This window comes from Colias philodice, chromosome 11 (genome assembly GCF_061535455.1).
Source record: "Colias philodice isolate Cphi_HAF_F1 chromosome 11, ilColPhil1 Martin Lab GWU primary, whole genome shotgun sequence".
Taxonomy (NCBI): domain Eukaryota; kingdom Metazoa; phylum Arthropoda; class Insecta; order Lepidoptera; family Pieridae; genus Colias; species Colias philodice.
Window position 1 is genome coordinate 1,419,668 of NC_143096.1, and position 25,861 is coordinate 1,445,528.

General features: G+C 33.8%; 3 protein-coding genes across 3 annotated transcripts; all 3 read left to right on the forward strand.

Moving 5' to 3' along the window:
• Positions 1–4,344: 4,344 nt before the first annotated feature.
• Positions 4,345–5,290, forward strand: LOC149484342 (uncharacterized). The gene has a single exon (XM_089700342.1). The coding sequence runs from the start codon at positions 4,406–4,408 to the stop codon at positions 5,177–5,179; it is 774 nt and encodes a 257-aa protein (XP_089556468.1). The 5' UTR covers positions 4,345–4,405; the 3' UTR covers positions 5,180–5,290.
• Positions 5,291–7,188: 1,898 nt separating this feature from the next.
• Positions 7,189–19,150, forward strand: Ifrd1 (Interferon-related developmental regulator 1). The gene is made up of 9 exons (XM_089700473.1): positions 7,189–7,448; positions 8,698–8,817; positions 11,501–11,748; positions 12,004–12,102; positions 12,598–12,705; positions 15,294–15,476; positions 16,614–16,805; positions 17,530–17,742; positions 18,331–19,150. The coding sequence occupies exons 1-9, from the start codon at positions 7,418–7,420 to the stop codon at positions 18,415–18,417; spliced, it is 1,281 nt and encodes a 426-aa protein (XP_089556599.1). The 5' UTR covers positions 7,189–7,417; the 3' UTR covers positions 18,418–19,150.
• A 1,907-nt stretch (positions 19,151–21,057) lies between these two features.
• Positions 21,058–22,634, forward strand: LOC149484344 (uncharacterized). Its single transcript, XM_089700474.1, has 2 exons — positions 21,058–21,344; positions 21,653–22,634. The coding sequence occupies exons 1-2, from the start codon at positions 21,209–21,211 to the stop codon at positions 22,195–22,197; spliced, it is 681 nt and encodes a 226-aa protein (XP_089556600.1). The 5' UTR covers positions 21,058–21,208; the 3' UTR covers positions 22,198–22,634.
• Positions 22,635–25,861: the final 3,227 nt, after the last annotated feature.

The window sequence follows — 25,861 nt, forward strand, 5'->3', positions numbered from 1 at the left end:
GGCAGCTTTTATTAAACTGCTTCGAAACTAAGCCAAGTTTTACATAATGTTGAAATATTTGTGCGATTTAAACAAATGGAACGCTTACAGCTATCAGACACATGATTTAAACTGTCAAAAAATAGATAACGAATTTATAATTCATGAATTAAATATCAGATACTTCCCATGGATACTTCAAAATTAATGACGAAGCTTTCTAAGCACAGAATGTAGAGAACAAATAGTTCTCTTAAGTTTCTCATAAATTCCTTGTTGATTTAGTCTGTCTTTGAATTGTTTAAAAGTTTTATTCGTAGGGCTATCAACTGCTTTTTACAATAAAATATTTCAAAACGACATATTATAAGCATATTTATTACTTATTATTTATCTCCTTCAATAAATGTATATATATATCTTCAAGTTTCGTGGCATTTGTTTTAGCACCATCTTTACAGCATAGCTCCAACTTATTATGAAGTTTTTTAAACACGATATCCAAGATTACATGTTTCAACAAGTTCGTCTTCTAATGCATAGGGGGCGCTTTATTTAATAAATGTCGAGGAGAGAAAATTCTATTTCCATTTTTTTTTTGAGGGGTAATAAATCATCCAGCGTGACAAATCAAATTTATTATCACTATTAATGTAATTACCACTTATGTCCCACATCCACTTAAAATTAAGTGACAGTTTGTTAATTAACGATTAAATGTAGTACAGTGAAACAAATTCATAGATAAGTTTATGATTTTTTTTTCTTTATTTATCGTGTTGAAAGCTAAAACATAGGTAGGTAGTTAAGTAATTATCCTAAATACATATATCTAATAATTAGGTAATATACCTATTACAGTAGGTATTCTATTATAGGTATCTGTTGTAAATATCAAACTCAAACTCATGCTTAATAACTATTCATTGAAATTGAACTCGATTTTAAATAAAAATCTGTAAGTATATGAAAATAACTAACCTGCCAAAATATTTGTGTGTATCTATTTGTAGTGGAATTTGGGACCAAATAGGTACATATTTATAAGTACACTACAATAATATCAAACATGATATTAAAAGCGTCATCAATATTACGTACCTATTCATTGAACGATTTACAAGATCATAGATAAGTGTTGTTCTCTATGAAAACGCATCATCCACTCAATAAGCTCTCGTAACTTGCCCATATCCGGTGACAAAAGCTATTAGACGTCCATATCGATCGTGATGAGCCTGTCTGTACGTTTATTGAAGTCACTATAAAATTAATTATTATTAGGGAATATTTTTAACTATATTCGATGTATACTTTTATTTAAGTTCAATTTGTTCTAAGAATTTGTTGGGAAAAATTTACAGTAGGTGCCTTTTATTTTGAGTCTCATCTCATCTAACCATTTTTTTCGGATAAATTGAATTTTATTGATTTAACAATAAAGGCATTTATTTCTGACTGAACAATTACCAGCAAATTTAACATTTCTTAGTTATATTACGCCAAGATACATTAGATTTGTATTGTTAAGAGAACATACATTATCTCTATTTCGTATGTTGAAAACCTTGGTATTCAAAACCCGGCAATCCAGCTTGTATGGAAATATTAAAACAAAGTCCGGTAGCTATGGCGATGCATTATTCAATTAGGCTGATAACACTTAAGAAGATTACCGCTAATAAAATTGTAATGTCTTGCTTCCGACGCGTGGGCGCACGCCAGATACATGCGACCCCTAAAATGTCAATGATTTTTCGAATCCCGATGTACCTAAATGAACCTAATTCTTAGTATAAAAGATCAGCCAATCTCATTCGAACTTCTATATTGCAATTAGCGATTCGATTTGTAACTTTAATTATTTCCATCAATCACTTAAGTCTTAGACAAATACAATTCTTGAAATTAAAAAGCATGACGAACTAAGAAAGTAGGAGTGTATGTTTCTGCTGTTTTTAAGAAAAGTGTCGTTTGTAAAAAATTACACCGCCATAGTTACCTTCTTCGCATTTCCGCTTGATATGCAACTCTACAGAGAGATTAACCATTCATACGCATTTATTATTTTTATGAAGCTACCCATAGGTTACAGGCTAAGTATATATATATATATATATATATATATATATATGTTATAGTCAAACCCCGAAGCTCGGGCACTCTGGTCGGGACTGGTCAAACCTATGGTCTGGCATAATGACTTTGTCTAAGCCCAAATAAATGTAATATTTCGGCCTTTTACTAAATAATTTTCGTCAGTCGTTGTCTAGCTGAGGCGTCTTAAATCTTAATCGAGACTGCTGCTGAGGCTGACTTCAGTCAAAGGATGAAATTCAAATGTATTTCGTGGATTGCCTGATGGCTTTTACCAAACCTAAGATAAACCAATCCTTCCGCGAAGAGATTGTGTTTCGAGATTTGTCTATCTATTTTTCTCTGAAACGTCTAGGTATGTTATGATTCAAAAACGTAGGTGGAAAATTTTATACCCGATGAATATCGCATTAAAATAATGACTCAGATACTGAATGACATTGTTATCGTGAATCACAAATAACATTATTACCTTAATCGAATTTTAACAGCGTTAATACTTAGGGTTTAGGAAGTAGACCATCAATATCATAATTATAATGACCGAAAGGTTAGTTTTCTGTAAGATTCTATTCGATTATTTATGTAAGATTCAGTGTCTTAATCCTAAATGATTGTTTATGGCTGCTTTTACAGATGTTAGCACCAGTTAGAAGCATATCTGATTAAGTTAGATAAGCAAATAATAACAATGTATGTGTTGATTGTGCATTTGTGATGAGAAAAAAAAAAAAATTTAATTCAATATAGGTAGGTACGGTAAAACACTAATGCGAATAGCAAATAGAACTGTTCGTAACTTATTTTTGATTTGATTAGATTATTTTTGAGTTTGGAAAAGAAAAATTCAACTAGCAGCATAGACACCAATACTCATACTTTATTAACATCTTGCCTGTCTTTCAACTTTTTGTAGTGATATTTTGTAACACGACAAAACATCAACGGCATTGACGAATCAATCTCCAAAATTACTAATCCTATGTTTATGAATTACTAGCGGTCCGCCCCGGCTTCGCCCGTGGTACATATTTACGTTTTCTCTACATAAAAACCATCCTCGTACTTCAAGAAATATAATAAAAAAAGAATTATCGAAATCAGTTCAGCCGTTCTCGAGTTATGCGCTTACCAACACATTTTGCGATTCATTTTTATATTAAGTATATAGAAGAAGATGAGCTCGATATAAATTTTACAAATTACTTATTAATTTATAATATTATATTACAGGTATTATCACAGGTAATATTATTAATTATTATACTATAAAAGGTAGTATGGTTGACATTACATTGGAAAAATAAAAATCTTGAACACTTTAAATATAGCTAAGATGTCTTCGCTGCACCCTTTCAGGTTCCGTTTATATCAAGTACCTAATATGTATAGGTATTATCACGCTTCAGCCATTACATTAAATTAAAAAAGAAACATTATCTAAGTAATTATGCAATACATGTAGCTAATCAGGCTATAGATTTATTATTAGAGGCAAAAAAATAAAAAGTATCTACTTCTTATTTAATTTCATTATAAAAAGAAAATACCAATAAATTTCCAAGAACTCTTTATCTTGAATTGTGTAAAAACTAAAAAATATAGTAGAAATAAAAAGTCTTTGTACCGTTTACATAAAGAACCCTAAAACACAATGATTGTTCGCAATTGCTGTACACAGAGGGGTTTCGGCACTTTTACTTAAGATGATTTATGCTTCCGACAGTTCAAGAAACAGTCGTTGTAGGTACTAACCTTCATACTTATATGAGTTATAACCCGCATTTACTACTCCCATATATACTCACCAAATCTGAATGTCTTCATAAGATGTACTAATCTCGCGAAATGGATGACACATTTTATGTAATTTGGACAATAAGCCGCCACCTTAAACCCTTTCGCTGCGTAAGCGCAGTAAAAGACATCCCATGGTTTTATTGTCAACACTCAACAATATGTGAAGCGTGGTTAACGTTTTTATTCGCGGAAAAAATAAATTGCACCATGAACTGGTTAACAAACATCTGTTTCGATATTGCTGCGAAGTAATTTTCATGCAATCATTTAAAAATAATAAAACTTACATAACTCTCCTATCTACAACTATGTGACCACAGCGTAACTAATTCAAAGGGAACCCCCAAATTAATAGCTACCCCTGGCAATAAGCAATTATACATTTGTCTATCAATTAGTACTGACAAAAAATTCGTCGCATTCACTGTGATCAGTTCAACGGTTAAGTGTTGGAGTTTAATAAACTGTTTAATTAAGACCGCGTCAGAGTCAGAGGGAGCAGTGTCGTGCGCGCGCGCGTCCCGGCACCATGCTAACGTTCGCATTAGTCTTATTGGCTAGTGTGGTTATCGAAGCTCGACCATTTAATATTACCGACCTGATTATACCTCAAGTTGTTCCACCAGGACAGGATGAAGTAGAAATAGAGTGCCGCTACGACGCCAACTTCACCCTCCTCAGCTGGTTTAAAGGACCCATCGAATTCTTCCGTTACAAACCAGGTTCCACCCCGAGTACGAGATCCTTCCCCATTCTAGGAGTTGGCAGAATAGAGCTAGTTGAATGTGGACCGACAGCTTGTAAGCTAAAACTTGGAGCGTTGACTGAAGAAGCTACCGGTCTGTACAGGTGTGATATTGAAAGAGATGTACCTGAGTATAAGTTTGAGTCACGCACCTCATACATGGAAGTGCACGGACATAAACATAGGCAACCGACAATCGAAGGGTTAAGTGAAGAGTTCGGTGAAGGTGATGACATGCAGGCGTATTGCCGCGGCGCTCCTGAGTCTGAAATTCGTTGGTACGTAAATGGACACGAAGAAGAAACTATGAGAGGATCAGCAGCATTTAAAAGGAAAAGTTCCCGTTTAATCTTCCCTGGCATACCGCCAACTGTAACACTCCAATGTGCAGAATATAGGTATGGGAAATTAACTGGTTCCAAACAACAGAAAGCTAAATGGAAAGAAATGAGGAATGAGGAGAAACCTGCAGAACAAAGGGACACCGACAACTCGGGTGCAACATTGCATTTAAGTGTTATTTGCATATTTTATACAATGCTCCTCAAGTTATTCTAGTTGTGATTAGTTAGTTGTAGATTTTCAAGAAACGTATTTATAACCAAAGTTGTGTTCCTTTATATTTTCATATTGTTTTATGATAGCGTTTAAATCGAGATGTGAATAATTGATATATAATTATAAATATTTATTTTATGTGTATTTTTATTTCAAAATTATTCCTAATAAGTTGAAACTAAACATAGGTAGGAAATAAATGATATATAATATCCTACTATTATAGGTATTATAGTATAAGGTTAGGTAGGTACCTACTATTTATTTATGTATTTGAAGACATGTTGTTCTTGAATTGTTTCTGAATTGTGGTAGATATTCTTATCATTCATCATAAATCACTTTTTAATGCTTTGTGTGTCTCAAGTGTAAAAAACTGTTTAAACATTATTTAACATTTTTTCGTAGAAAAAGTTTATTAATTTAAGTAAAAGTTTAAAAGTTTGTTAATTACATAACTCGAAACTGCAATTAATAAAAAATGAAAATAAAAGATTTTTTAATAATTAATTAAAAAATATCCTGTCCAGGATTTTCCCAGTAAGCCCATTTTTAATACATTTTTTAATACGCTAAATTTATTATAAAATTGGTCTCATTCTATAATCACGCCGGTGAAGGTCGACCTATACTAGGATCTTAGACCATAAAACTTATCGGCTTACACGGGCTTTTATACTAAGTGCTTGTCACCGACTTCAGACCTAAATAGCTCATCTAAATAATATGTAGTAATTAATACGTAATATCAAATCTTTTTTATTTTTTACTTTTCCGTTTTTGAAGTCGGTTGTTTTTAACGTAGAAAGTATTTTTCAACACGAATCAAACGAGCCCAAACACGATAAAGTTCAGTCAATTAAAATTTACGGAGTTCCTATGGCCACCTTCAGATTCCATATTCAGCAAATCGGCTCTATGTCATGATAATACATATTTACATACGTACACAAAATTTCAGCTCAATCGGTAACCGGGAAGTGAATCAAAGTTACTTGTTAGATGACAAAAATACTCATAAAATAAAAAAACTACTGGGCCTACCCAAATCAAATTTTTATGGGACCAATTCGAAACCATTCCGCATAAAACAAAAAAAAAAGAATCACGTAAATCGGTTCAGCGTAATCGGTGTACTGTATACTTACATAAAAAAATATACCGGCCGAATTGATAACCTCCTCCTTTTTTTTTGAAGTCGGTTAAAAAAGAAAAAAAACAGTAGCTATCTGTGCCTTTGATACACCGTTGAAAACGGCGCACGATATGATTTTAAAAAATACTCACAGAACAGTAAAAACTACTGTTCTGTGAAAATACTAGTCTTTCAGTAGGTAGTACCCGGATCTTTCGGCATGTGGCGAAATTCGGAACTAATGCAAGTTCTTCATAAACGTCCTTTGATGTCAGATCCTTGAGTGTGTTGTATGATGCGATTATAAATTTTCCCCTTTTTTCAATAATTTTACAAAATATTTATATCATCTATCCACATCTATCATATTGTAATATCTTAAAATGCATATAAATTAATAATTTCGCAAAAATCAATTTAGCTCCAAGGTTAGGTTAACTTTGATTGAATAAAGCAATTTGAATCCATTTTTGAATCGTAACTTTATCGCTCAAGCAATACATTATAATTACCTATACAGTATTGATGTTACATATAATATTTTATACTCGTCTTATACATCGTAACTGTAAGTTAGTTAGTTAATAGTTTTAAGCCACATGTACTGTACTAGTTTAAGTTTAGATAAATAGTGAGGGCAAGTCACAATCATGTCACAATATTTATTATAGAATTGTATGACTGTGTGTATGACTCATTTTCCAATAGTCGACTTTCACCTCAGAGCAATATTCCTCTGAGACTTTCACAATGAGGTATGGTATCACAGGCTGTGAACTGGCAACTATTTCATAATTTATAATGGCAACAATGCTCCTTTTTGACGTCAGGAACAAGCTGACAGAGCTACTATATTACTTGCTCTGTGGACAGAGCGCATTGCGCAAATCAGCGGAGTTGTGTGTGCATGTTACACGGTTAAACATGTTAAAAAGCTTTTCTGAAATTTTAGTTTTATGTTCTATTCGGTTTCCAAATTGTTTTATAAGAACTGATATATTAAACTTTTCTCCGTCTTGATTAAGTGTGAATATTAGTAAAATAAATAGTGAATATTTTGATTTTTATTGTTAGTAGTGATAGTTCCAAAAACAACAATCACCATGCCTAAAGGAAAGAAAAAGGGGAAATTCGGTGAGTTTTTATTAAGAAACGTTAGTCAGGAGCTTTCTATGAAATGAGGATTGTGGAGCGTGCTGGAATTTGCAAAGAATGAGATCACGCGGCGACCTTGTGGTCGAGATACTCGTTCGCGTAAATTACTGTCCACGTATTTATTACAAAAAGAAGTGCAATAAGAATGTCTAAGCAACACATATGGACAACAGTCAATAGAATAGGGTCATTTCCGTATTTCACAAGTACCTTGTAACACTACAATCACTATTTCATAACATAAGCATGCAAGTAACCTTACCAGCTTGACATATTGGGAGTTAGGTATTTATATTCCTTAGCGTTTTTTACAATGACGACCTTGTTGCTAAGAAGATTGTTATGTAGCATTATTATATAATTTGTTGTGTACAAACATGACTTTGAATTTTGTATGTTGTACATCATTACCTAACAGCCTTGTAGAGAATGTGAAAAAAAACAATACCAAACACATATGGAACTATTATTTACTATGTCTGTGTATATTTCATTTCTTAAGATTTATCTATTGTGCTTGCACATAGATTTTGCTTTATACATATATGTATAATAATATATAGAGAATATTCATACTAATTATAAAACAAATTTTTTTCAAACCACCACAGCATTTTAAACTATTATTTAAATTGACTACTCTGACGTTCTACTAGTTTGTTTGCTGAGATATTATAAGACGTGAAAAGTAAATAAGTTATCTAGTAAACAAAGATAAGGCATTGTATGTATGTCCATCCCAATAAAGGGAATCAAAATGTATATGAATATAATGTTAAACTCCATAACAAACAATATTCTATTAATTTTCTCTTTTGTTTAAAAATATATATAAATAAGGGTGTTTCACAAGGACCTAGTTGTGACTGATTATATGTTAATCAACAACCTTACTAAGGGCCGATTTTTCAATGCTTGGATAAAACTTATCCGTCCAATAAAGTATTACACAATAATATTATAATGTCACGTAAACTGTCAAATACGGGCAATTAGAATACGTTTTTAAAATGTTTTATACATTATTTGACGAATAAGTTTTATCTAAGCATTGAAAAATCGGCCCTAAGAGAATTAATGTCAATAGTAAAAAAGTATTTTCTTCAACTACTTCTAATAGAAGCACTATTAATCATAAAAAATACATCATTTAATATTTACCACCTGTTCGGAATGCAGTTTCTACATAGTAGAGTTGATCATCTTATTATAAGATATTATTTTTCAGAGCACAGGAGAACCGAGCTTCCATACTCTTCAGATGAAGATGCAGGAATCGACATGACAAATGACAACTGTTCAGAAACGTCAGGACAGTCTGATCTCAGAAGCAATCACGATGAAGCAGGTAAATTCATAATTGATTTGTTTGATTAAATGAAATACAATGTATAAATGTTTTTGAAGTGAAAACTTCTTTAGCAGCGTTGGGTTTAAAATCTTAAACTCGTGTCAGGACACGTGACCTGATCGAAAAAGCGTAAGACGGATGGATATCAAACATGCTCAACGTTAATAATCAAGTTTTCACTTCTGCCGGCACTCCCGGAGTGCAACCCGTCTTTTTTGTAATCATTTAAGCTTTGTTGTGGTGAAATATTGTGTTTGTAAATGATTCATCAGTTAACAATACCGTAAAAGAAAAACATTGTGAAATTAATTATGTTTGCACTTATCATTCTTGTAAAAAGGTAGCAAAATATGAATAATGCATGCTTTAACTGGTAAACAAAATAAACATTTTCATTATTTTATACAAATGCAAATACAAAGTGTAATATTATTATACTGTTTGTCTTTCTTGCTTTGTTTTAAATATAATAAATAATGTCTTTTAAATATGTTTAATACTGCAAAACCTGCTTTGTATTATTGAAGTGAAACTTCTTTATTGGGGTTGGAAAAAAATTTAGTGTAACATTTTTTCGTTACGCGTGACACTTTTCCGTTACGCGCCATCTTTTTCTTATCCCTAACACGCATGATTCGACGTATTTCTGTAAAGTTGCATATAGTAAATTATTTTTTGAAAAATAAGGACATAAAGAAGTTTCACTTCTTACGTGTGTACACTAGTACACGCACACATTTTTTTTTTCAATGCAGATTTTAACTAGTCTTGGAATATAGCTAAATGAATTAGAAAATTCTTTCACAATTATTGTGCAAAGATGTACCTATATTCAATGCCTCAAAACTTTCGTCAAGCTATTATTGTAACAATTGTTACATAATAAGATTAGTGATGACACTGTTATTGAATTTGATCCTTCCATGAATACATTTGATGATCAACAATAATGGTTAATAGGCCTGATAGAATTTTTGAGTCATAGTTCATTTATACATGTTATACTAGCTTGTGCCCACAGCTTTACCTGTGTGGATTCTATACTTAAAAATATAAATCAAACCACCATTTGTTACATAAATTATATTTTGCAATATTAATATTTGACCGTATTTACTCATTGTTTAATCTTTGATTATTTTGTATACAATTACAATGTATTGCAGTATTATTGTGCAAAAAATGATCTTGACCTTAGACATAAAACACTAACATCAATAGATAAATATAAAATAGTGATATGCTATAATATATTCAAAATTGTTTACCAGACACATCTTATCAAACTTAATAACTGATAAAAATGTATTTCATTATCAAACAATGACAGTTTCTTTACATCACATGATATGGCTAATCATTATTATTTAATATTTTTATATCTACTGGAAATTAAATAAATGTTATAGTAGGTACCAATTTTACATTTTCATTGTAACCATTTAAGTCTATTTATGTTGTATGTATTTATGTTGTTCTGTTATTTGATAATACATAGTTGAACATCATAATTAACTTCCAGAATGAGTCAAATTTAACTTTCATGAGCTAATTACATTAATTTATAAAGATACTTAATCCAATATTATATATCCGAGGGCTTAGATCATTAAGTAATGGATAACACTCGCAGGTGTTTCCCCTTTTGCCGAGGTATAAGATTATTCGCATCGAAAAATCTTATGCTTTCATAAAAACTACTTGCGTAATCGATTACAAGCACTCTGCGTATTCGTAAGACATCGAAAGGACGTCTGCGAGTGCTCCGCTAAAAATGCCGTTTTGTACTGTCAAGTCTTGCAGAAGCAATTCAAACATGTCGAATATTAAAAAAGATGGAATAACCTTTCATTTGTATATATTTTTTTATTTTTTTAACGTACATTTCTAATTAAATGCAATTTCTAATAATCGTCGATGTATCGTTTAGCGATATGATCAAGACAATTAATCGAGTCATGTTTACTCGATCATTGATGCGGCCCCACGAGACTATCATGGAAAGAAAATATACAAATTTAATCTTTATGAACTAGGAGATAAAGTTGAATTTAAAACGCGTTAATGAACCGCATTCATTACGAGACTATCTTGTAAAGAAATACAAATTTAATCTTTATGACCTAAGTGATAAAGTTGAATTTAGAACGCGATATTGAACCCCACTCCCCACGAGACAATCTTGGAATGAAATACAAATTTAATCTTTATGAACTTAGTGATAGAGTTGAATTTAAAAACTCGTCGCTTAAAAGGTCGTAAATTTTTACGACTTTCGTGACACAAATTATTTTTGTGAATGTGTGATTATGTTTCATTGTGTTTCATCAGTGTGAGTTACCCTCCCCGCACCAAAATCAGCAGAAAGTTTAGTTAGAACATTTGCCAGCGTACTCCATCCATTACTTAATGATCTAAGTCCGAGGGTGATATTTATTGTAATTAGGATTAATTACAATAAATATCACCCTCATTAAACAATTATATGATTAATTTTAATATATTATAAACAACAATAATTAGCGAGAGTAAACATTTTTAATCAAATTTAATTAGCTGAGTATTTAGATAGCACAGAAAAATAATAAATCAGTCACATATTTCTCATAAATGCAACTATCTCGCAACTACTTGAAAAATTTACTATGTTCGTCAGTTAATTTAATAAATAATTTTTCAGAGAATGAATTGCAAGAGAAATTCGAAGAGAAAGTTCTAGAAATAATCGATGCGCTGAGCGCTAGATCGAACGCGGCCCGCGCTTCAGCGCTCGTAGCGCTGCGGAACGCTTTACAGCGGCGCTACTTGGCTGCTCTGCTGAGCGGACAGCGGGAGACGTTAGCCGACCATGTTACTAAAGCGCTGCGGCGCGGCAAAGATGGAGAAAAGAAGGCAGCTGCAGCTGTTGCGCCAATTCTGGCTTTACAAGTATGTGATGCTAGATACCTATGCTTCTAGTTGAAATGCAATAACTAAAAACTAGTACAATCACGTGGCTTCACCTGCGATTGATCCATGTCCATATTGTGATTTTTTTATATCAAATTTTAAACAAAACTTAATATTGATTATGTTCTATTATAAATCACTTTATACAAATTGCTATTCTGTAATCTCTTTTATTTTCTTCACCTGTAATTCCTGTGTGTTTTTATAATGCTAACTTCCTTTTGTTTCTCACAGATTGGTGATGAAGGAGTAGAAGAATTCATGAGTGAAGTTCGCCCCGCGCTTATCGCAGCCGTCACAGACAAAAGCGCATCGCTTGATACACGCACCGAAGTGTGTATTTCACCTTTTTTATGAAAACTCTTTTTATTTTTACCCGATTATTACAATTTATAGACAATATTCAGCTTTATAGCATTCAAATGCTTTATAAATATAAACATTTAAAAAAATGTTGTGTGGTTTTATGAAACCACGGTAAAAGTGAAACTGTTCGAACGGTTCCGAACACTGCTTTGTGTAGCGCATGTCGCGTGACGGTCGGCTGCCGAGTAGGTATACCTACTCGGCAGCCGCGATACACGCGACATGCGCTACACAGACCAAAAAGTTTGAGACGATGTAATAAAAGTTTCACTTTAAAAAAAAAAAAAATTCGATCACGAAGCGGGGTTTGAACCCGCGACTTCCATGATCATAAATTTTCTATGCTTTGAAAATTTAAATTTAATGACATTAATTTATCCACGGCAGAAAATTTTTTTTCTGTTTCCTTGTATTTTTTTATAATAAACAATTTTTTTTTTTATAATTTTACAATAATTTCAGTGTTGTTCATCTCTTGCCATACTCTGCTATTTAATGGATGATGACCTTGCTGAGATATTGGAAGTTATGCGAGTCTATGAAACCATCTTCAGTGGTAGTTATCTCAAGGTATGTAATAGTATTTTTCTGTAATTTTTACTTTGTAACTATTTGAATTGCTTAAAATATTATTAAAGTAGTTTTACAATTTATGTATGTTTAAATTTTCATCATACGCTAATTAATTGTGATCCACGCATAATTATCTGTGGAAATTCTGTATATTTTTCCAATCAAGTTATTTTTGGTCAATTCTTAACAGTCAAAACTAAACTGTAACAAATATAAATAATCAATTTGTTACGCAATGCGACGCAAACAAGGCTTGATTCAAAACACATGAAATATTGTATCAGAAAATTACACAGTTTATCGCTGTATATCAAATTAGCTTACATAAAAACTTGAAAACTTTTCCGCGTATAAATTTGGCGATCGAGACAATTCAAGGTTAGCGGTTCATTAACATTGCGATATTGCTTTGTGTTATGGCTCGATTTTTTTGGTTGTAAAATTGTTTGCTGTGTGTTTCACAGTTTTGTGTGATATTAAGTAAAATTCTTAAAACTATTGTTCTATGCGGACAGTTTTTTTTGTCACCTGTTTAAGTATATATTTTTTTAGCTAATTACTCATTTTCGTCTAACACAAATGGAATTCAATAGAATCTTAGATCATTAAGTAATGGATAACACACGCAGGCGTTTCCCCTTTTGCCGAGGTATAAGATTATTCGAATCGAAAAATCTTATGCTTTCATAAAAACTACTTGCGTAATCGATTACGAACACTCTGCGTATTCGTAAAACATCGAAAGGACGTCTGCGAGTGCTCCGCTAAAAATGCCGTTTTGCACTGTCAAGTCTTGCAGAAGCAATTCAAACATGTCGAATATTAAAAAAGATGGAATAACCTTTCATTTGTGTATATTTTTTTATTTTTTTAACGTACATTTCTAATTAAATGCAATTTCTAATAATCGTCGATGTATCGTTTAGCGATATGATCAAGACAAATAATCGAGTCATGTGTGTACTCGATCATTGATGCGGCCTCACGAGACTATCATTTTAATTTTTACGACTTTCTTAGTGACGGACTGCTTTTAACTTGAACGTCGATAAAAAAATATTTTTCTAAGTATAATTTGAAATGAGATGAGAATTAATCTTTATTATATTAAAATTTTACACAACTGCATAAAAAGGAGTATAATGTTTATTTTGTAAGTCTTGTATATATTTATTAAAATTTACGCTCGGTTACTTTTAACTGGCAGAACATTTTAATGGTACGGAACCCTTCGTGCGCGAGTCCGACTCGCATTTAGCCGTTTTTTTTGTAATGTTAATCTTGTAATTATTCTATTATGTAATCTATACTAATATTATAAAGCTGAAGAGTTTGTTTGTTTGTTTGTTTGTTTGAACGCGCTATTCTCGGGAACTACTGGTCCGATTTGAAAAATTCTTTCGGTGTTAGATAGCCCATTTATCGAGGAAGGTATATATCATCACGCTACGACCAACAGGAGTGGAGCCACGGGGGTGAAACCGCGCAGAGCAGCTACTTTATTTATATGTATGTACGAATATTGCGTATATTTCAGATTTACAAAAAATCCTGCTTTAAGGCTAAGGTGGATTGAATGCTGTGGGAGAAAATCAGAATGGACACCTCGGTACAGAAATAATAAAAATTTCCGATATTTCCGAATACCGATATTTATTTTATTGAATATAATATGTGATGTATTGAATAAATACATATTCAAATACAAATAAAATGGCGTTTTATTGTTTTTTCGTATGCATATAATAATGATGAAAACGTTACAAATGACCTGTGTAGTATTTTTTATGAATATAATATTAATGTTATTTCTAATTTCAACAAAATTATTATTTTTGTAATATCGATATGGTTACATCCCTTTAGAGCGATTGTATTATTACGTATATGTATAGAGATTTTTCTGTGTAATCGATGTATGTGTGCAAAAACATGCTAGTCTGTCCATTTTGTAATAGTTTGAGTTTGTAAAGACACAAATTATTTTTGTGAATGTGTGATAGTGTTTCAAAGTGTGAGTTACCCTCCCCGCACCAAAACCGGCAGAAAGTTTAGTTAGAACATTTGCCAGCGTGCTCCATCCATTACTTAATGATCTAAGAATAGAATGAAAAAATATATAGTTTCAAGGTTTTATTCATTCTTAGTATATTTCTTCATTTCATAATTAAAAAAAACACAAACCATACATTTTTTGACTTAAAATTGAAAATAAACCTGCATTATTCTGCTGCCTATAAATCAAATTGTGTTTAAACAAAATCGAAAACTATAAAATCTTTTTCTATTTCTTACAAAATTTTTAACCCTAATAGCTAATATGTTTGAAATTTGCATAAAACCGAAAACAATAAAAAAAAAGATGGGTTGCACTCCGGGAGTGCCGGCAGAACTGAAAACTTGATTATTAACGTTGAGCATGTTTGATATCCATCCGTCTTACGCTTTTTAGATCAGGTCACGTGTCCTGACGCGAGTTTAAGATTTTATGCCCATTATAGAAAAAGTGCTCAACGCCGCTAAAGAAGTTTTCACTTCAAAAATTTCTAATTCTCACAATTTCTTAAAATTGTTCGCTTTCCCAGGGTGACGGCAGTGTCAAAGTGTCGGGTGCAGTGATAGAAGAGGGCGGTTGGCACGCAGCCGCGTTGGACGGGTGGGCGTTATTGTTCGCTCTGATCTCACCGGACCACGCCCGCTCGTTGTTGAAGGACCACGCGCCGTCGTTTGATAAGCTTGCCGATTTGCTGTCCGCTTGTAGCTTGGAGGTAGCGTTACTTATTAAATAAATAAAAATAAATAAATATTATATAATAATATCATAAGGACATTATTACACAAATCGACCTAGTCCCACAGTAAGCTCAATTAAGGCTTGTGTTGTGGGTACTAGGCGACGATAAATATAATATTTATTATTTAATAAATACATATATAGATAATAACACCCAGACACAAGAACAAATAATTGAGTTCATCACACATATATTTGCCCTGACCGGGTATTGAACCCGGGACCGTCGGCTCAGTAGGCAGTTACTTTACCACTGCGCCAACTGCGTCGTCGAATTATTGACGTGGCAACGTCTTATAATTCGATAGAGCCGGCTGCACGCACGAAAAAACATGACTCATGCGGCGTTACCTCGCTCTGAGGCGTTCCATGTAAGGCTTGAAGTGCGAGCGAGAACGCGGAACGAGCGACAAAGAAGGACACAATCAGACGTTGTCAGTTGTCACGTTCAACTATCGCCAGTAAACCGACTTTACAGACAACCAATTTTTTTTAAACTAACTTATGTACTATGTTGGGCGTTTTACTTTAATTGAATTTTTGTATTGATCGACTCTATTCTTGATTCTATATTGTCCGTTTTATGATCTTCTGTTGTTTTTTTTACATAATCAAAATCCTACCGTAAGATAAATGTGCTCTACTTTAGTGCAAATAAAGTGTAAATTCATTTTTATACTAAATCCACCACATCTTAATATATATAAATCTCGTGTCACAATGTTTGTCCTCAATGGACATCTAAACCACTTAACCGATTATAATAAAATTCGCACACCATGTGTAGTTCGATCCAACTTGAGAGATAGGATAGTTTAAACATGTAGGTACCACGGGCGAAGCCGGGGCGGACCGCTGGTATATATATAGATTGATCTTGTAAAAAAAAATTGGTTGTTTGTAAAGTAGGTTTACGATCGAGATGTTTACGTGATAACGTCTTATTGGTGGCAGCGCTCGAGATGAGACGGGAGATCGGTCCGTCTCTCTCTCGTTATACCTGCGATCGCGCTCGTGAGGTTTTGGTGTGACACAAGTTTCTGAACATGTCGACCGACTAAAACGATTTTAAAAACGTTATCACGTCAAAAATTGTGTTAATTGTGTCCAGGTGCGCATGGCAGCGGGCGGTGCGTTGGCCGTGGCCCACGAGCGCGCGACGGACGACGGCGAGGAGTGGAGTGTGGGCGAGGAGCTGGCGCCGCGCCTGCACGAGCTGGCCTGCGACTCGCACAAGTTCCGCGCCAAGCGGGACCGCAAGCTGCAGCGCGCCACCTTCCGCGACATACTCAAGTACTTCGAGGTGTGTAATTGAAAGTGATTTGATATGAAGTATTTATTATAATCTAGGTTTCCGCCCGCGGCTTCGCCCGCGCAGTCAAAGAAAAACCCGCATAGTTCCCGTTCCCGTGGGATTTCCGGGATTACGTCATTTTCCCGGGATAAAAAGTAGCCTATGTCCTTTCTCAGCTATCAAAATATCTCCATACCAAATTTCATGAAAATTGGTTCAGTAGTTTAGGCGTGATTGAGTAACAGACAGACAGAGTTACTTTCGCATTTATAATATTAGTATGGATATCTCCATACCAAATTTCATGAAAATTGGTTCAGTAGTTTAGGTGTGATTGAGTAACAGACAGACAGACAGAGTTACTTTCGCATTTATAATATTAGTATGGATTTCAGTTATCTTGTATATTGCAAATTTTGTATTCGATCCGGCTCGAAGGACCAATTGAATGCATTGTTTTGTCGCGTGTACTCTGTTGTTAATCTTGTTGATTTTGTTATTCGATCCGGCTCGAAGGACCAATTGAATGCATTGTTTTGTCGCGTGTACTCTGTTGTTAATCTTGTTTATTTTGTTATTCGATCCGGTTCGAAGGACCAATTGACTTACTTAACTTATATTCCTGTGTCCCCTAGCTGGGGCAGAGGGCATCCACACTGCGAAGGACCAATTGAATGCATTGTTTTGTCGCGCGTACTCGGTTTTAACCGTGCGTCGTGTTGTTGTTTGTCAGGAGGGCTCGGTGCCGGAGCTGCGTGTGCGCATCGGCAGCGAGTGCGTGACGTGCGACAGCTGGGCGGCGCGCGGCGCGTACGGCGCGCTGGCGGGTGCTCTCGGCGCGGGCCTGCAGCCGCTGGCGCCGCACTGCGCCGCGCTGCGGGCCGCGCTGCGCCTGCCCGACCCGCTGCCCGGCCTGCCGCCCGCGCGCGCCAACAAGCTGCAGCGGGTGAGTGCGTGTGTGTGCGTGCAGTTAGCGTGTGTGTGGAGTTATTACAACTAGCTGCTGTGGGTGAGTGCGTGTGTGCGTGTTGTACAACCGCCTGCGCGACCAGCTGCAATGTGTGTTTGTGTGTATGCTGCTAATGTCAGCAGGCCCTGTGCGTGTGTGAGTGTGGAATTTTAACGATCGACTGCTGCAGCTGCAGCGAGTAAGGAGCGTGTGTGGGGATATAGGGACTGCAGGCTTTGCAATTACTTTTCCAAGCCTACCTGACTCACTGCTGTACGTGACGAAAACAGCACACTAATAAGCTACAGCGGGTAAGTGTGTATGTAGACGCAAGCAGCCTTGGTTCATGTGTGTGTGGAATTCTTATAGCCACGTGGCCAACTTCTTGACGTTCGGAAGGCATAACGCACTTATAAGCTAAAAGGGAGAGTGAATGACGCTAGTGACTACTAGCGCACGTATGTATTTATTATTGTCGGCATTCCAACATTTGTCTTTAATGTTATTATATGAATACATGTATTATGAAAATAGACTTAATACATAAATATATTTATTCACGAAAAAATTAATTATCTATTTCAGCACCTGCAAAATAACGCGGCATGCAAGGCTAGAACCGTAGCGCGGAACAAGAACAGAGACAAGCGATCAGCTGCCCTCGCTATATGAAAACACTAATTATTTATATTTACTCGTCACTTTAATAATCACAGTTCTGTCTTATTAGTACTATTTATTTTTGTATATTGAATAAAATTTATGTGGTCATATTTTTTTCGAATGTACAAACTGTATTGTTGATGTTTAATTTTATTAATTTTAACTTATTTCAGTTTTAATTGCGTCAAAATAAAATTCAAATAATAATAATGGATTTGGATTCATTGTTTTATAATGATCTATTTGTACTTAAGACTGAAGGTTGAATAGTAGTGGCGATACTATCACATTATTAAGAACTTTGATTCAGTAAACATATTTATCACCTAGTGATTTTGTTATTTATCACATTAGAAAAGCCTAATAATAGTGTAAAAAACTTATTTTATTAATGTTGTTTTATATGTGATTTTTCTTGTGCTTCTGAGATGAGACAAACTATGAAATACCCCAAAAGTTCAAATGAAAATGTTTCTTATATTTTAATTTAATTAGATATTCGAGTATTGAGTAATATTAAAAAACACTGTATGGAAAACGAAAAAAAAAGGTTTGGTTATAGTTTTTCTGACAATATATTTCATAATTAACGATTTCCCCTTTTTAGTATAGACTAAGTTATTAGATTAGATATGTAAATATAATTGGTTCTCATCGAAATTCCCTTTGGCTGTAGTCACATAGTGAGCTAGTGACATTAGTTACCAAAGAAATTCCCTTTTGTCTCGTTGAACCGCCTTTATTGACTCATAGAAATCTAAATAACAAGACACTAGAAGTCGTAAGCGTGCGTGACCTTGTCGCCACTCAGGTGATTTGCACAACACCAGTGCATTCGTCACTGTTCAGTTGCTCTGGAGACGTATGAGTGTATACATGGTGTGTTTCAGCAATTCCCATTGCGGAAATTCTTCCACAAGTTGTAATTATACTTATAAAGGAATAATATTTCATCGGAAAATATTTTTTTTTAGAAATAATGCCGTTTTTCCTTAAAATTATAGAATATTTACAAGTATTACGAGCGTCACCATAGTAATCGAAATAACAATGAATGACACAGTCGACCATTCTTATTATCACGTTTGTTCGTATTGGAGCAAAAAGTCTCATATACTTAGGGATGTTATTCTAAAATAAACCGTAAATTCGTGCGTTAGGATACATATTCAAAAGCTTAATTTAATAGATAAGTTAGTTTTCACTAAAATCAAGCTGTCCAATAAAAGGCATAGTTTACTTGTGTGTACTGTTTAGCTTTCGGTTTGAATGTGTTGATTTTGGCGACAGCGGTTTTCATACGAATTATGACATTTTAGCACTTCTATGTGTCTTGTTATTTAGATTTCTATGATTGACTACATATCTGTTGTCCTAAGGAATAATATTTTAATAATTCTTAATAAAACTGATAAAAAAACTATTGTTCTAAGTTTTTCTTAAACAATTTTCTTGAATACTATTTACGATTTTCTTGAATCGAATTGTTTCAATTTATTTATTTTTTAATAAAATTATATTACTGCGTATAAACTTACATAAATCTATCTATATATCTATAAATATTCTTCCTTAGGATGACGTACGTAAAATTAATTTGTAAAATATATATTATATCGACTCATTAATTCAATTATACACTGACCGTGGTCATTATATTTACGTTAGCATAATTTGTAATAATTAGTTAATTGCACTGTAATAAATTAATACTGCCGTTATGTGTTGCTATTTTAATATTTGTTATTTTTAGCTTAGTTTGAGTTGTTTTTAGAATTAGATAAGTTTATTTTACAAGGGGCCTAATCTAGGGAATGTTAAAAATGGTGGGAATACTTTGTAATATTTTATAAACAGCTCATAGAATCGCTAGCAATGTCGGTTCTATTTTCACACAATCATGTTTTGTTTCAAAGTGTGCTGTACTTACGGTAACTGCTATTTACAGTGCAATATAATAAAAAATCTCTGTAAATATTATTTTAATTTGTGTTGTGATCGGCCGTCGCTCTACATAACGCTATAAAGGTGTTGAAATAATATTTATCAAGAGAATGTTTTAGTCTTTTATTTCTTAACCCTATAATCTCCCAAAATATCCTACATTCACATATTATTTATTCTAGGACACTCATAGCCCCTGCCGTTAGTTAAGCACAGATAACTATATATTAGTCAGAGATAGTTAAGTTTCAAGTTCGATGATATTGTTGCCATTGCTCAGAACTTTCAACTAGGTGAACCGATTTTGAAGATAAAAAAAAACAGACGGGGCCGAGCTTAGATTATACAGGGCCGAGTCATTTGGCTACTGAGTTAAGGTCCGACCCCACTAGGCGTAACTGCGCGACAGCGTAACGACACAACGCGACAGCAAAATATAGATTCAATACGGTGATGCACTGTGACGCGATCTTCTTGTCTAATATATACACGATGAGATTGGTGCAGAATTTTTTGCACAAAATAGTAAACGCTTAAGATAATATAGTCAATAATTAATAATGTTACCATTATCAATAAAATGATTTAGGTAAGTTCAAGGGTAAGTTTGCACTGTGGTTTGCACAATATTACCTGGCATCTGTCAAAATTTGACTTCAATTTCATTTCTGATGTCATGTGATGTGACTCACGTCAGTCATGTCACATGTGAATCGCGTGACCGGTGACGCGTCAAATCAAGGATGATGGCGTAGCATCACGTAGCGTGTTATGTTTATCCATTTGTTTGGGTGTGTTACAGTTTAAATCACGATTAAATTTTCATTTATCACGATAAAGTAACACAATATTAAATATGTTTGATGAAGAAATGTTAATAACTCAAATTAAACAACATCCTGTTCTGTACAACTCGACACTGCCTTCGTATAGAGATCAAAACCTGAGAAATAATGCATGGGAAGAAATATCAAAACAGTTAGATATGCCAGGTACGATTTTGTAATACTAAATGTAGGTAGTTATATGTACATAATATGATACAAAACAATACATGTAGTAAATTCTTCATCACCATAGAAACTTAGGGTGAGCTTACACATTCCTGTTAACATTTAAAAAATTCACAATGAGAATTGAGAGGTGTTCCTGAACATATTATAAAAGCAGATGTGATCATTAGAGCTTCTAAATTTCGCTTGCATTTCATTTTAAATTGAATGTTATGAAATTAATAAAACATTCTAAATAATTACATTTTATCTTAATACTTAATACAATACCAAAACTATTCTTTCAGTTGAAGAAATGAAAATAAAATGGAGTAAACTTAGAAATTGTTACACAAACGCCATAAAAAGACGAAGAAAAAAGTCCAGCTTGGCACTGTCCACACCTTGGAAGTATGAGCAGACAATGAAATTTTTATTACCATTTACGGTTTCAAGAAAGAGTGAGAATTCATTGGATGTAGATAATAATGTAATATTGTTTGATTTTGATTCAATGAAAGAGGAACATTGTGCAGATGATGAAAGGCCTTTATCGAGAACTTCTAGTCATATATCTGATCCCATTGAGTGTAATGTCTATGAGTCCCCAACTCCCAACAGACAGAATGAAAGTGATGAACATATTGAGAGAAGCTCAGGAAGGGTACTTAATAGTTTTCATGAAATAAATAGAAAGAGAAAGCATGAAATGGATGAAAATGATTATTTCTTTTTATCCATGAGTATGCAACTAAAAAAACTCCCTGTATCTGATCAAGCAGATATCAAATTTAAATTACATAAACTTATTTATGAAGCTGAGAAAGGAAGGTTAAATTCTACAAAGTCATGATTACCAAGTCAATATTCTATAGTTGGTTAAAAATATATAAAACACAGAAAATGAAGTCTAGCAAGATTTTACATGGTTTTGTAATTATTAAAAATTGCTCAATTTTGACATTTAATATTTCAGTATAGATCAGTCAGAATCGACATTGAAAATCGAGAATTTAACAATAATTCCAAAAGTTTTCAAACTTCGGTCAAGTAAATGGTACATTGGGACGACAATAAATCTCATTTTGCAACCTTGTCCGCAGTCCGGAACATTGTTAAAATTGCAATTAAATTATTTTTTTGCTGTATGGTCGTGAAAAAAATTCCAAAAGTTCTGCAAACTTGGGGAAGTTTTCGATATAATATTTCATATCACGTATTAAATTTGCAATCAATCTAAGTGTACGGAACATTGTTAAAATTGCAATTAAATTATTTTTTGCTGTATGGTCGTGAAAAAAGTTCTGCAAACTTAACACAGATATCGGAAATATATACCGAACGGTTGTATAAATTTGCAACCTTTTTCGTTGACCGGAACATGTTTATTTATAATTATTTTTAATTCGTGGTCATTTTTTCGAGTAAGGTGGTCTCGGAATAATTACAAAAGATTTGGAACTTGGTTGCAAACTTCGAAAACATCTATTCTGGTGCATTTACAAATTTGCAACCTCATTCAGTTTAATAAAAAAAAAAAACATTAATATTCAATATTAAAAGATGTTCCGTACACTGAGATTGGTTGCAAATTTAATACGTGATATGAAATATTATATCGAAAACTTCCCCAAGTTTGCAGAACTTTTGGAATTTTTTTCAGGACCATACAGCAAAAAATAATTTAATTGCAGTTCCGGACTGCGGACAAGGTTGCAAAATGGGATTTATTGTCGTCCCAATGTACCATTCACTTGACCGAAGTTTGATAACTTTTGGAATTATTGTGAATTGAATGTCTAGACTGACTGGAGTAGTAGCCCTAATTATTCATCCATGTGTTGGATTTAATTTAATTTATTGTAGATAATAAAATTGTTAAGTTATGATATTATAATCTTTTTTTTTTTTAATAGAGTAATATTTCCTTTATGCATTTACTATCCCCTTGTCCCTGCAAAGCTGTACACAATAACCGTAAAGCTGAAATTAAATGAAAAAAAATTAAAGCAGTTAAACTATAATGACGTTGATAATTATTTATTGAATAAAAAAATATATTTAATATAATTTTTTGTGTGTCCCTTAGACGCATACATATATATCAGAAAGAGTAGAATGAATCAATTCGCTCTGACGGGATCACGTCACGGGTACGGGTAGCCGAATTGGTCATTCGCCCGTCCCGGATTGGTGGAAAGACGTGGGTTCGAGTCCCGCCCCGTGATCGAAATTTGAATGAATGAATGAATGAAAAATACTTTATTGTACACCTTATAGAATACATTTTACAAACTTAAAAATATAATATAGCAATGTACAGTAGGCGGCCTTATCGCTGGCAGCGATCTCTACCAGGCAACCCAGAAAAGATGAGGAAAATAGATGAGTCAATAACATGGTGGTGCAAAATAAATAAAAGTGCCAGAATAATAGAAATTTCTATTCTTAAAAAAAATATTTTTAAAAGTAGGTGGTTACTTGTCATAAATTCTAAACGAAAAGTCTGTTCTGAATAATTTAAATTGAAACTAAAAATGCCCAGTGGTTTTGAGTTATAAGTTAAAAAATTGGTTGTTTCATGTTTGTAAAGTAGGTTTACGATCGAGATGTTTACGTGATAACATAATGCAGTGGCAGCGCTCGAGATGAGACGGGAGATCGGTCCGTCTCTCTCTCGTTATACCTGCGATCGCGCTCGTGAGGTTTTGGTGTGACACAAGTTTCTGAACATGTCACCCGACTAAAACGATTTTAAAAACGTTATCACGTTAAAAATAAATCGTGATCAAGATCATTTTTTTTGGCCCGACTGTACGGGCTAGCCGTACATCCTGAGTGAGCGCTTTACACGATCATATATTACCGTAAAAACAACATCTTTACGAATCAGTCTGCGCTCGCGGCCCGTGTAAAGGCTTTGTCAGATAGGACGCGTATTTTAGCGCTGCGTAGTAGCGCTACAGCGTCCTGTTTTAACGTCGCGCGAGGCTTCGTCAAACAGAACGCTTTAGCGCGCGTTAGGACACAGCAATTGATATTATTAAAGCTGCATGTTGTTTACATAATTATTACTTACGAACAAAACAAGGTACAGCGATATTAACTCCGGAGTCGGAAGAATTTTTTACTTACCAGTTTCATTAATTTCTTCTCCGATTTGTGCCCACAATTTTGCCTTCATTGATATATCTTTATAGATTATATGAACTATCCTTCGTATTATATAAGCATGGATATTTTCTAACCAATTCTATCAAATTTTCGGTCATTATGCAGTATTTTATTATTATTTTACGCCTATTAACTCCGACGCAAATAAAATTTGTAAAAAAATACAACACCCGACGTTAAAGCGTCCTAACGCCGCGACAGAGCGTTGCGTACTGCTAGCGCCGGCGCTCTGTTTGACGGTATTCTACGATGGTAGTAGAACACATCTTAGCGTCATATCGCGGCGTCAACTTAACGCTCTGACGCGCGCTAAGTACGCGTCCTGTCTGACAAAGCCTTTAATCGCTCGGGGCGTATGCGCTATATCAACTATCAATTAATATTATCATTAATCAAATATCATGTATCATTTATTCATTAGTTTATAGTTTCAACAAATAAAGTAGTGATCAAAAGCTATAACTGTTTTACACATAGAAATCTAAATAACAAGACACTAGAAGTCGTAAGCGTGCGTGACCTTGTCGCCACTCAGGTGATTTTCACATCACCAGTGCATTCGTCACTGTTCAGTTGCTCTGGAGACGTATGAGTGTATACATGGTGTGTTTCAGCAATTCCCATTGCGGAAATTCTTCCACAAGTTGTAATTATACTTATAAAGGAATAATATTTCATCGGAAAATATTTTTTTTTTAGAAATAATGCCGTTTTTCCTTAAAATTATAGAATATTTACAAGTATTATGAGTGTCACCATAGTAATCGAAATAACAATGAATGACACAGTCGACCATTCTTATTATCACGTTTGTTCGTATTGGAGCAAAAAGTCTCATATACTTAGGGATGTTATTCTAAAATAAACCGTAAATTCGTGCGTTAGGATACATATTCAAAGCTTAATTTAATAGATAAGTTAGTTTTCACTAAAATCAAGCTGTCCAATAAAAGGCAGTTTACTTGTGTGTACTGTTTAGCTATCGGTTTAAATGTGTTGATTTTGGCGACAGCGGTTTTCATACGAATTATGACAATAAAGCACTTCTATGTGTCTTGTTATTTAGATTTCTATGGGCGTATTCAGAAAGAAAGCTTGAAACTTATAAGCGCTTATCGGCGCTTGTCATGTTCATATATTTTCCTGCGCGGGTTGACAGCACTGACAGGAAAATATATGAACATGACAAGCGCCGATAAGCGCTTACAAGTTTCAAGCTTTCTTTCTGAATACGCCCTATGGTTTTACATCATCCTATCAAGCTATAAATCTATCAAACTATCAAATAAAGGAGTGTATGGGATATCATATCAATCAGCAGCCCATACATCTCTCTTTTTGGT

Excerpts from the sequence above, each read along its gene's own strand:
- Ifrd1 (XM_089700473.1), top strand. The coding sequence starts at position 7,418 with ATGCCTAAAGGAAAGAAAAAGGGGAAATTCG. Across the intron at positions 8,818-11,500 it reads AAGCAATCACGATGAAGCAG|AGAATGAATTGCAAGAGAAA; the intron begins GTAAATTCATAA and ends ATAATTTTTCAG. Across the intron at positions 12,706-15,293 it reads TCAGTGGTAGTTATCTCAAG|GGTGACGGCAGTGTCAAAGT; the intron begins GTATGTAATAGT and ends TCGCTTTCCCAG.
- LOC149484344 (XM_089700474.1), top strand. The coding sequence starts at position 21,209 with ATGTTTGATGAAGAAATGTTAATAACTCAAATTAAACAACATCCTGTT. Across the intron at positions 21,345-21,652 it reads AAAACAGTTAGATATGCCAG|TTGAAGAAATGAAAATAAAA; the intron begins GTACGATTTTGT and ends CTATTCTTTCAG.
- LOC149484342 (XM_089700342.1), top strand. The coding sequence starts at position 4,406 with ATGCTAACGTTCGCATTAGTCTTATTGGCTAGTGTGGTTATCGAAGCT.